Genomic DNA, 12,911 nt, shown 5'->3' with positions numbered 1-12,911 from the left:
AGCCCAGTAAGATTGACAGCATACTGGGTAGATAGTTTCCTCTAGGTGAAGAACTTGTTGCCTCAGCTGCTGAAAGTTTTGCTAGCAGAAGGGTCTTCAGTTGTTGGTCCTCTCACAGACTGCCCAAGGTACCCAGGATCACACCCTGCCCATGGATCCCACATTCAGTGATTGATCAGTGAAGGAGTATAAAGTCCTGGCTATCTTGGCCTGACTAGGACAACCCTAAAGGGCCCTCCTATCTCCATAGCTTCCAGAGGGTGGTCTGAGGCTGTCCTGGGACTGCATCACAGCTAGACTTCTCCCTCTGCCCCTCCCTTTCACAGGTGTGGACCCCAAGGCCACTTCTCAATAAACACCCTATGTCCTAGACTCTGTCTTAGAGTCTGCTTTCTTGGGAATTCAGCCTATAACAAATACCCATTGGGGTTTAAATAAATGTACAGATTGGTGGGAAAGTAGAGCCAGGGTTCCTCTCAGGAAGAGAGGATGCCAAGTCTATGATGGCATGACTCATTCCAAGCCCAAGAGGCTGGCTCAGCAGCTGGGCAACTTTGGGTGTGGAGTGGAATTCTCAGTAAATGTATATGTGCAAGGCTCAGAAGACAGAAACAGAAAGGAGCAAATGCAAACAGATTCACCATCTCACACTGTTCAGAGTTACATGCATAGAAACCATGTAAGCCCAGGGCTGGAGATTATGTTTCAGAGTGCTAACTGCTGAAGGCCAGGGCTTCTGGGCTGAGAGGGGTATATGTTGCAAATATTCCCTCTGAGCTGCCAAGATGCAGGTGGACTAAACTTTGAATTGACAGAACTAAGATATTTCCAGGTGCTATATTGACTCCTTCTGATCAGAGCTACTAACAAGTAGCCTTATTATCAGCCAGACACTCTGCTAAGTACACACCATAGGTGATCTCACTTAATGCTCACAACAAGTCTATGGGGTAGGTATGCTTCTGGTTTCCACTGTATGGATGCTATGATTTGAATGCATGTATCTCTACAGAATTCATTAGTTGGAGCTTAACCTCCAAGGCGATAGTATTAAGCAGTGGGGCCCATTGGAGGTGATTATGAATGAGATTGGTGTCCTTTTTTATAAGGCTCAAGGCTCAAGTGGACTAGTCAGCTCTTCTGTCCCTTCCATACTGTGAGGACACTGCATCTGTTCTCTCTAGAGGATGCAGCAATAGGGTGTCATTTCAGAAGCAGAACACAAGCCCTCTTCAGACACTTGCCTTGATCTTGGACTTCCCAGCCTCTAGAACTGTGAGAAAAGAAAAAGAAATTCTGTTGTTTATAAACTACCTCGAGTATTTTGTCTTAGGCATTTTGTTGCAGCAGCAGAAATTGACTAAGACAACAGATGAAAAACATGAAGTTCAGGGAAGAAAAAGAAAGACTCACACTCACGTACTCTTTTGCTTATATGGGAGTTGTCCCATGAGACCCTTCAAGTTCGCATATAGTATCTTCATAAGAGGTTTCTTTATTGCCTTTATGCCTTGGAAGTGTCTAATGGAATTATTACAGGCATCAGGGCACCCTGGGTAATAAAGACATGGGCTTCCTTGGCTTTTGGACCCAATAGTTGTCATCCTGCCTGTCCAGAAAGAGATTGCATTTGGTTCCTTTTACGTCATAGTATCATAAGTCAAAGCCCTTATAAGAGGCAATAAGTATATAAAAAAGGAAACCAAGTTGGGGCAAAATTTAGTAGGCTTATCTGTTAGAATGAAATAAATAATTTTAAATAAAATACTGAATGAATGGATAAATCTACTTGAGTTTAAATGAGTAAGAGGTTTGCTATATATGTGGATGTGTGTGAATTATTGGTCTAACTCTGGTTCTCCACAAACTGTGAGATAAATCAAGGACAAATTTAATATCAAAGCAGTATTTGGTTTGAGCTCTCCCCCAATAACATTCATTCATTTGACAAAATTTTTATTAAAATACCTACTCTGTGTCAGGTGCAGCTCTAGATGATTGAAATGTATCCGTGAATAAGACAAACAAAAGTCTCTACACTCAGGAACTTACATTCTAGCGTGTATGCATGGAGCAGGGGAGAGATACAACATTAAAAATAGACATAATAAACAAATCCAATGCGATATTTTAGAAAATAAGAACTGTCAAGAGAAAACAAAAATAGAACTGGGAATCAGGGATATGGTGTGGGAATTTTTTGTATTAAAAGGCATAGTCAGGGAGGGCTCATTAAGATGACATTGAGCAGAGACTTGAAAGAGGGGAGGGTATGCACCACACAGATATCCAGGGAAAAGTGTATCAGGCAGCAGGAACAGCCAGTGTCAAGGCCCTAAGGTGGGAGCATGTTGGGAGCATTCTAGTAAGGAAGGTAACCTGGCTGAGAGGAGAGGGGCAATCAGAAGATTAAGAGAACAAGCAGAAAGGTAACAACCGCAGGATCATGTAGTCCGCACTGCCCTCTGTTAGCTCTTTGGTTTTTCCTCTGTGTGCTCTGGAGCCTGTAGAGGGTAATAGAATGGGGAGTGACATGATCTAATGTTTTAGAAGTATCCTTCCAGCTGCTGTGTTGAGACAGATGGCAGAAGTGCATGAATCATAGGCATCACTGTCCATCCTGGAGATGTTCCCCAATCAGAGAGGAGGGTCCACTCCTTCACTGCAAGCTTTTGGACTCTCATGGAATTCTGGGGTTTCCTCAGGCTCGGGGTCCCTGGGGCCAGACTTCATCTGCAGGGATGGTCTGCTCCCTACCTATGGAAGCCACATTGCATAGTTTGCCCTTTTTCTCTGCAGACTCAACTGCTGGCACTTTCTCAGACTCCAGAGGATACCTCTGCTGGATTCTTGCTGCCTGTATCACAGGCATACTAAACTGAAACTACATACTAAACTGCATACTAAGCTGAAATAACTGACATTTCTGTCTGTCTTCCTAACTGATCTTGGAAATAGAAGCTTCCTTATTATTACTTTAATTTTAAACACAAAGTGTCTTATACAACTATGGTTTCATTATGTGCTTGATAACTGGCCCTATTCATTAATGTATAGGGCCAATGGGCAACCATTACAGGACATTTGAGCCTATTGGAAAAAATTTATAACAGCCAGAGCTGTCCAACAATGGAAAAGGCTGTCTTCTAAGGTAGAGAACTCCCCATCATCAGACAGTCCAAGCAGAGGCTAGGTAACAATTTGGCAGGGCTATTAAAGATGATACAGGGAGTGTTGAATTAGGTCTCCTGGAGCAGCATTCATTAATGAGGATCTGCGTAAGCTTCGGTTTAAGGATGCAGTAAAAATATAACATTTCATCTGTGTATTCAGAGGTGAGCTTCAGGGATTGGGAACCTCCTGTTCGGTAGTAAGGTCTTGGGGGTAATACAATTATCCCATACCTCTTCATACTGTAGGTCAGACCATTTGAGAAAGCTGCTGGAGTCAGAGAGGTAGAGATAAAAATTTGTAAAAAGCTGATGGGAGAAAATGGCTTGGATCTCTATCCCAGCTGGCTCCCTAATTCCAGTCCCCACCAACCGAACTTCTTGACCCATTTATGATGGATGGGCAGTCCCAGACCTTTCTGATAAAGACTCTAATGAGAGAATACTTGAAGGGCAGATTCACAAGTGCTGGTGTCCTTCTTCCTCATCTGCTTTGTGGGGAGCAATTCATGGGCTGAGGAAGGGGTCACAATTTCCCTACCTTGAAACTAAAATAGAAATTTGTTCCCTGCAATGAATAGTTGAGAATGGGGAATGGGGAGTCAGTGTACTGTTCTAGGCACTGCAAATGCAACAAGATGGCACACCAGGCTCTAAAGTGGGGGCTGCTTGCTGGCCCCCCTTGTCCTGAGGCGGCTGAGTCCTGTGGAGGGTTGGCAGACAAGAGCTGTGCTTCTGTTTGATGGGGGAGAAAGACTCTTACAACTGAAGCTTTTACTTTAAGATACAATAAAAGATACTGACATGCTGTGTAAGCATTGTTCCTGGCTGTAGTTATTCCAATTATTTTTTATGTTTTCTCCTTAAATGAGAAACATATCAGACACTAACTCAAACATGGAGATACCTATTTATGCTTCAGAACAAACAGTTTAAGGGCAATATATACAGATGTCTAAATATTTAGAAAGTGTCTGTTTATGGGAGCAAAATGAAAAGTACCTGTTTTCATTTGAAGGATTTTATGTGAAATTTGCATGTAACAAAAGACAGCCCCAGTGGCAAAGGGGTGTTAGAGATGAGAAGTGTGTGCAGGCGTGAAGTTGTGGAGGAGGGGGAGACGGGAGCATGGTAGGGTGGGGGCTGTCCTTTGCACTGACCCAGAACCGGGGGGAACTGGCAAACTTAGGCTAGGGTGATGTTTCCCCTTTGGCTGGGGTGTAAATAAATTCCTTGAAGACATCAGAGTGTTTTAATGACCTAAAATGGGCTTCTGAACTCACAACTTTGTCTTCTTATTAGACATTCTTCTTAGCCCCAAAGGGGCATTTAAAGAGTAATAGGATCCTGATCATTTTAGAAAAATGTAGTAAACTGGGGATTATTAGACTATCTGGGGATGCTGTGGGCATCATGGGAGTTTAGATGGAGGAATTGAGAGATCATCTAACACTTTATCTGACATGGAAGCAGGCTTCAGCTCAATTTAAGAAAGAACACAATGTGTGAAGACACTGTGTATGGTTTTGGGAAGTGGAGAGGTCTCTGTTGACTGAGGTGTTCTGAAATAAAAAGACCTTCTATCAGAAATGTTTTAGGGGATTAGCTAGATTGCAATTTTTCTCTGGCCCTTGTAGTCCTCATGATTCTGAGATTAGGTGATTTACAAGAGTTCCAAAGGCACTCTTCTTCCGCGACTTTGTTTCCCAGGGACGTACTGCCAGCCCTGCAACTCCTGGAGCTGGGGACTCCTCAGCAGCTGATTGAATCTGCACTGAGACAGTCAGAGCTATTTCTTGAGTGATCAGGAGCAGAACCTCACTAACTGGAGAGGGGTTGACAGAAACAAAGCAGGTCCCTCTTGCCCCTTAGAGGAAATTGGTGGCTAGAGAAGCTACCAGAACTTGGGGCCAAACAGGCTAGTCCTATACCGGGAAGCACCTAGTAAAAAGTCTTAGCTCAAAATCTGAGTTATCTAGAGGTGCCCTAGCTAATTGGAGGTGATGGGGAGGGCAGCACAGAAACTTGGTGGTTAACACAAACCACCCCCAGGCCAGACCAATGGAGAGGCAACTTAGGAAAAACAGTGGAATCCTGAACTCAGTGCCTGGGAAATGACTCACAGATGAAGCTAATAAACAGAGAGACTCAACATTAAGCCCCATTGGACTGGATTCTGAAGATGCTTGAGGACTTCCTGCCTTAGTCAGATCTGGTTTGGAACTGGGGCAGGGCCAGGCCTGCAGGTGGAAGCAACATCAGCCCCAGCTGTGGGTCCTTCTGACCTCTTTTTCTCTCTACCAGAGAACTGGCTATTTTTACCTGTCAACTGGTAAGGTTTTAGGGAGATTGAATTCAATTGACATTTACTTTGTGCGTGTCCTCACACCCAGACCTAGTGATAAAACAGACAGCCTCTGCGCTAGAAGAGACAACGCCTAGTGGGGAGCAGGCCTTCTAAATAGCCAATTGCAGTGCAAAGTGACAAGGGCTTATAAGGGATTTGGATAAAGAGCTTGGGAGTCACGTAGAGGAAGAAGCCCATAAACATGCTATAGAACAGGCCCCTGACCATATGCTCATGAATGAATTAACAATCTGTTATTAGTTTTTCCTTTTTTGTGTGTGTTTTGGTTCAGAGAAGGATGGATAGAGAAAAGCATCATTGCAAAAGGTAAAATTTGTGAATTTTATCCTGGCTTTGAACATTGAGTACATGAAGAAGACAAGTCCAGACAGAGGAAACTCCACAAGGAATATCACGGAAATTTGAAAGAACACAGTGGGCTTGGGAAGAGGTGAGTTGTTTGGTATGGCTAAAAAGAGATGAGGCTAGAGAGAGTAGGTGAAGTGCAAGGGATCTTGAACACAGTGTTAGGTAGCTTTTGCTGTGTAGCAAGCAACCACAGGATTTCAGGACACAAAAAAGCTAGCATTGATGTCTAGCACATGCATTCACAAGGGGCTGGGATGGGTGTTTCAGGCTTGAGGTCAAGTTCAGCTCTGTCCCACATATCTTACTGTGGGCCCAGACTATCTGGTAGCAGTTTTCTGGGGTATGTTCTTCTCATGGAGCAGGTTGGAAGCTCTTAGAGGAGTAAGTGGAAACATATAATGTTACTCAAATTCTAGGCTCAGAACTTAGACACTGTTACTCCTACCAGTACATAATCATGCCCCATGCCCAAGATGAATGGGGGCAAAAGAGCACTTTTTCAATAGAAGGTGATAGAGGGAGTGAGTTAAAATAGTTGTTTAACAATTCTCTTACCTCCCTTAAATACTATGCAATACTATTTTGTTTTGATTGTGGAAAAAATCGGGGATGTTGCCAAGTCTTCTTTGTAGTTGAGATGGTTCCATTTTAATAGGAGTGTCCAGAAACACTCACCATAATGCAAGGGGACATTTTATTCACACCTGAATGTAGTTAATATTCTTCACTTTGTTTACATATTGGAGTGTCTGAAAGACCGACACTGTGATTCATTTATCTCTATAGCTTCAACACTGAGCATAGCTTACAGCACACAGTAAGTGCTCATAACATTTGTTGAATGGAATGGCCTTACATTGTTCTCAATGTATGATCAAAATTTAATGGGCAATGCACATTTTTCTACCTCCATTGACAGTTCAAGGTAAGGGTGGGGTAATGAGTGAAGAGCAGACATAACCCACTCGAGGTGGGAATGAAAATGCTAATCAGAGAAGCCAACAGCAGTCGGAAGCAGGTGGCCCAAACCCCAGCTGCTATAGTCAAGAGGCCACTTGATGTTGAGAGCCAAGAAGGACTTTGAATAATGGGACTTCTTCCAGGTAACTGTGGATTTGAAAGATATGTATATATTTCTAATGATAATGACTGACATATATTGGGTGTCTCCTATATGCCTGACACAATCTTAAAATGTTGTATTTATTATTTCATTTAATTGATTCTTCCTTTGGTCCACAGTTATTAATGAGAGATTTCATTGAAGAGAATCATAGTCTATTTCTATTGTACTAGAGTTGCATTTTTATATGCTGGTTCAGTGGCAAACGGGGACAAAAGAGGCTCAAGCAATGTAAATACAATTGAGTATTGTAAGCACAGCTGATGAAGTCAGTAAAACTGAGCAATTGCCGATGAAAGACTGAGAATGCACTACAAATAGTTTCAGTTCTCAAATAAAAACATGACCGGATCAGTGAACAACAAAGAATGCGAACAAAAGAATGAAAGAGCCAGAAAGACTGATTCCCTCTATGCCACTTTTGGTTCAGAATTCCATTGATAATTCTGGTGAGGAAGCACTTAGGTCTCAGGGATCCTGTGCAGTATATCTGGGCCTGCAGACCCTTGAGAGCAGGAATGTGATTGTTCACTTTTGATGCCCCAGAGCCTAGCATGGTGCTTGGCAAATAGTGCAAACTCAACATTCTTTAAAGACCTGAACTCTGGCCTATCATAGGGTGGAAAGAAGCTTAAGGAAATTTATCAACCTCTTGACCAAGTTTCCACAGACAATGCCTCTTTCTGTTCCTCTCTGTTAGAGATCTCAGTGGTGGAAGCACCATCATCCCAAGGAGACTTAGGGTAAGTAACTACTCTTCAGTTCTGTCCTTTAATATCTGAATATAATCTTTTCTCTATCCCTGTACCTGCCCCTCATATCTGGCCCAAGATCTTGGTCTGCAGGAAGCAGGCAGATGTCAAGAGGCCATTGAGCAAAGGCCTCTTGTGCTCTGAGTAGTGCTAAATTGTGGGGATGTGACTTTGAAGGCTGCCATGGGAATTACATGAGGCTGTGACCGGTGAATGGTACAAGCTTTCAATTCATTACCAGAAAGAGTATGCACTGGGGCCGGGTGCGGTGGCTCACGCCTGTAATCCCAGCACTTTGGGAGGCCAAGGTGGGCGGATCACAAGATCAGGAGATGGAGACCATCCTGGCTAACACAGTGAAACACCGTCTCTACTAAAAATACAAACAATTAGCTGGGTGTGGTGGCACACGCCTGTAGTTCCAGCTACTCGGGAGGCTGAGGCAGGAGAATCGTTTGAACCCAGGAGGCAAGGTTGCAGTGAGCCGAGGTTGTGCCACTGCACTCCAGCCTGGGCAACAGAGTGAGACTCCATCTCAAAAAAAAAAAAAGAAAAAAAGAGTATGCCTCACTCCCAAGCCATCAGGAATTACCAAAGATTGTGCAAAAAACACCCCTCAATTTTTTAAAAAAATTTCCTTCTTAGATCTTCTAGTTCTATCAAGTTCACCTTGAATGGGGAGGAAAGGGAAGACTTTTCGTATCTATCTCCCTAATCCAATTCCTATAATATATATAGTAGAAATTGGCTATTAGACTGAGTAATTTCTAAAGAAAGGGGGCTTATTTGGCTTGCAGTTCTACATGCTGTACAAGCACAGCACTAGCATCTGCTACTGGTGAGACTGTCTCACGTGTCCGCATGAAGAGACCACCAAACAGGCTTTGTGTGAGCAACATGGCTGTTCATGTCACCTGTGTGTAGGCAGGCTGAGTCCGAAAAGAGTCAGCAAAGGGTCGTGGATTATCATTAGTTCTTATAGGTTTTGGGATAGGGGTGGAGTTAAGAGCCATGTTTTGGGGGCAGGGGGTGGATCTCACAAAGTACATTCTCAAGAGTAGGGGAGATGATAAAGAACCTTCTTAAGGGTGGGGGAGATTACAAAGTACATTGATCAGTTAGGGTGGGGCAGAAACAAATCATAATGGTGGAATGTCATCAGTTAAGGCTATTTTCACTTCTGTGAATCTTCAGTTGCTTCAGGCCATCTAGATGTATATGCGCAGGTCACTGGGCATCTGATGGCTTAGCCTGGGCTCAGAGGCCTGACAGAGACCTCACGAAGCTTTTAGTCATGGTGGAAGCTGAAGGGGGAGCAAGTGTGTCCAACCCACTCTCATGTGAACTATGAAAGTGAGAACTCATTACTATAAGCAGGGCATTTCATGAGGGATTTGCCTCCATGACCCAAATACCTCCCACCAGACTTCCACCTCCAACACTGGAGACCGTATTTCAATCTGAGATTTGATATCTGAACCACATCATGGGATTAGTGCCCTTATAAAAGAGGCCCAGGGTGGCTTGTTTGCCCCTTCCACCATGTGAGGCACATAGCAGGCACCATGTATAAGGAACAGGCCTTTACCAGACTCGGAATTGGCTGGCACCTTGATCTTGGACTTCCCAGCATCCAGAAATGTAAGCAAAAAATTCTGTGGTTTATAAATTACCCAGCTTAAGGTGCTTTATTGTTACAGCCAAAATGGACTATGGCCCTCTGGGTGATGGATTATGATGCAAGCATCTCTACGGCATTATGCAGGCAGAAATAAAAGGGTGTAGAATTGTGTACAGTCTTCAGAGGAGAGGTGCCCTTTTTCACTCGTGTCCGTGTAAAGAGACCACCAAACAGGCTTTGTGTGAGCAACAAAGCTGTTTATTTCACCTAGGTGCAGGTGGGCTGAGTCCGAAAAGAGAGTCAGTGAAGGGAGATAGGGGTGTGGCCGTTTTACAGGATTTGAGTAGGTAGTGGAAAATTACAGTCGAAGGGGTTATTCTCTGGCGGGCACTGGCGGGGGTGGGGGGCACAAGGCACTCAGTGGGGGAGCTTTTGAGCCAGGATGAGCCAGGAGAAGGAATTTCATGAGGTAATGTCATCAGTGTAGGCAGAAACAGGCCATTTTCACTTCTTTTGTGATTGTTCAGTTACTTCAGGCCATCTGGATGTATACCTGCAGGTCACAGGGGATATGATGGCTTAGCTTGGGCTCAGAGGCCTGACACCCTTGAGTCCAGTTTAAAAATAAATGTCCATTTTCAACAGTCTGATGATAATATAAATTATTAAAAGGCAGGGAGAGGGAAGAGCATTTACATGGGCATGGAGGAATAATAGAAAATGGCGCATTTGGGGAGCTTGAAGTAGCTCTATTTGGCTAGAGTGCATGATCTCTACATGAAGGCAAAACAGGAGACAAGTTTTTTTGTTGTTGTTTTTTGAGATGGAATCTCACTCTGTCACCCAGGCTAGAGTACAGTGGCGTGATCTCAGCTCACTGCAACCTCTGCATCCCGGGTTCAAGCAATGCTCCTGCCTCAGCCTCCTGAGTAGCTGGGATTACAGGCAAGTGCCACCATGCCCAGATAATTGTTTTTGTATTTTTAGTAGAGACAGGGTTTCATCATGTTGGCCAGGCTGGTCTTGAACTCCTGACCTCAGGTGATTCACCAGCCTCTGCCTCCCAAAGTGCTGGGATTACAGGCGTGAGCCACCGTGCCCAGCCAGGAGACAAGATTTAAAAAGAAGATAAACAGAGTCTGCCCTACATCTTGGGTAAATCATTTTCCATTTCTAACTTTTAATCAGTTCATTTATATAACTGGACTAGAGTCCCTGCCTTCCCTGATTCCTAGGGCTTAGCTTTCGAATTTATTTTAATTTTTTTAGAGACAAAGTCTCACTATGTTGCCCAGGCTGGTCTCAAACCCCTGGCCTTCAGTGATCCTCCCTCCTTGGTCTCCTGAAGCACTGGGGTTTCTGGCATGAGTCACCTTGCCTGGCAATTCTAGAATTATAAAGGGAGACAATATCAGCCAGATGGTGGAATAGGAGGCTCCATATTTTCTCTCTTCCTACAGATACATGGAATAAACAGCTACACATGGATCAGTTTTCTGTGTGATAAATCTAGAATTACAAAGGTAAAGAAAGGGGCCCTTAAATATCATCTAGTCCACAGGTTTTTAAACTGTGTTGCCAGGGCTTCTTTGGGGTCTTGAGGGTCAGCTGCCCTCAGGATGGGGGCCAAATAGGCTGAGATCCCTGTCTCCAGCTTCAGTCAGAGCAGCTGTGCTTTGCTTTGAGTATTGGGCTTCTGCATATGAATAAAGAAAAAAGATGAGGTTCTTTATGCTAAAGTTTGAAAAATCACTGAACTGGTCCAACCTTCCCACTTTGTAGATGAAGAAAATTGAGAGGCAGGAAAAGTAAGGAAATGACTTGCGTGGGGTCAAGAATGAGTCAATTAATGGGCTTTAAGAGGAGACTGGGCTTCCTATTATTGAAGACACATTTTCAAGCTCATTTTCTTCTTCAGATCAATCAAGGTGTCCCCCTCCTTCTTCTTGGAGGAGTCAGGCTCCTGCCAGCCAGATCTTCCACAACACTTAAAAGACAAAGGATCAAAGTGAAAAAACAAATGCTAATGCTCCCAACCCTGCTGACCACCTACTGGGCCCAAGAGGTTCAAAGCTTCAAACCCTGGAGGAAAAGCCCAGCCCCCTCCTATCACCTGGGCTCTCTGCAGCTTCTAGGACCACTCTCCAGCTTCCCCTTCCACATGGCTTGCTAGAGCCACTCAGGCCTCCTGACACACTTAGTCCAAAGAGGCTCCCAGAAGGCTCTGACCCCTAAATAGTCCCCATACCAGGACGACTACGTGTTTGCCTGGGGTTAACTGTGGTGGATAACTGTTTCATCTGTTCAAAATATGTTCACAGGGTATAGGCAGAGACAAGGATTGGTAAGTACACACACTTCAAACTGCTGAAGAATTTTGTGAAAGTGTTCTGTGTGTTTTTAGGCAAACCACTCCAGTTTTCTGGGTCTCAGCTTTCCACTTTTAGAAATGAACAGCTGGAGGAGTTATTTCGAAGGCCCTTATCGGCTGACAAATGCCGCTCAGCCTTCTTGTTTTCTGTTCTCTTAAGACGTTCTTTGAAGAGAGTTTTCCCGTGAGGAAAGTGTTTCAGAGGAGAAAATACACCAGGTACGTGTTCCTAGTGGAACACATGTTTAGGACAGTTAGGAGTGTAAGACATTGTAAAAGATGGAAAGAGAATGGGGACAGAAGACTCATGCTGAGTCTGCAGCAGGGATTTGCTGCTCCTTTTGAAGAATGTAAAGAGCCACTGTGCCAGGAGTTGGGCTCTGAGCCCTGTTGGGAATCCAGGGAGGCCCATGGTGGCTTGATCTGCAGCAGGCTCAAATTCACCCCATGCCTGGCCCCTGGAAATTCTGACATCCTTAGACTCCAGTAAAATTTGAGTAGGGATGCATTCTAAGATTAAGTAGCAAAGAGTGCAAAGTGAAAGATAGTGAGAGGGCACCACCTGTGCCTTGTGCTTTTGTAATTCCTGCTTTGAACCTTTCCCTTTTAATGGTAATAAAAAAACACAGGTAAGTCAGTCACTTTTATGTTGTCATTTCCAAGACCCTCCTCCAGGCAGGACTGATATATGGTGGGTCCACATACCAAATGGATTGTTTACTCCATTTCTGACCTGATTAGTCAGTCCTGTGCAATACTGGGTTGTTAAATATTTTGAATATCACTCAAAATTCTAGGACTTTTTACTTGGGGTTTTGGAGCAGAGAGACAGAAACCCTCAGGAAGACTTCTTTTCATCAAAATTCAACTAAGCACCTACTATGTGTCAGACTCTTTGACATGTCTGCAGTCCCCAAACATCAGGTCTGCTAGGTGTGGTGCTGTCAGGAAGGAGCTATGATTTCCCAGTATTATCAGATCCAGTAAAGAACTCAGTGAGAATAAAGGTTGGAGAACTAACCGCAACCAAGTCCTAGTGCTCCTTAGGCTGCAATAATGCCACCGCCCTATTGTCTTCTGGAGGGCAGGAAGTATTGGGCGGGAGGGAGAATGGAGGAGAAGCCCAATTGGGGTTATTATTTATATAGAATATAATTA

General features: G+C 44.0%; 1 protein-coding gene across 1 annotated transcript in view; it reads right to left on the bottom strand.

The window, feature by feature from the left end:
- LOC105521922 overlaps nucleotides 1–12,911 on the bottom strand; it is a 127,844-nt gene that overhangs the window by 48,000 nt on the left and 66,933 nt on the right. The window contains 1 exon segment of the mRNA XM_011956279.1: nucleotides 11,876–11,982. Coding sequence (XP_011811669.1) covers nucleotides 11,876–11,982 — 107 coding nt within the window.

The sequence above is a fragment of the Colobus angolensis genome, unplaced genomic scaffold, assembly GCF_000951035.1.
Source record: "Colobus angolensis palliatus isolate OR3802 unplaced genomic scaffold, Cang.pa_1.0 Scaffold412, whole genome shotgun sequence".
NCBI lineage: Eukaryota > Metazoa > Chordata > Mammalia > Primates > Cercopithecidae > Colobus > Colobus angolensis.
The sequence above is the reverse complement of the archived record's forward strand: the minus strand, read 5'-3'. Positions and strand labels throughout refer to the sequence as shown.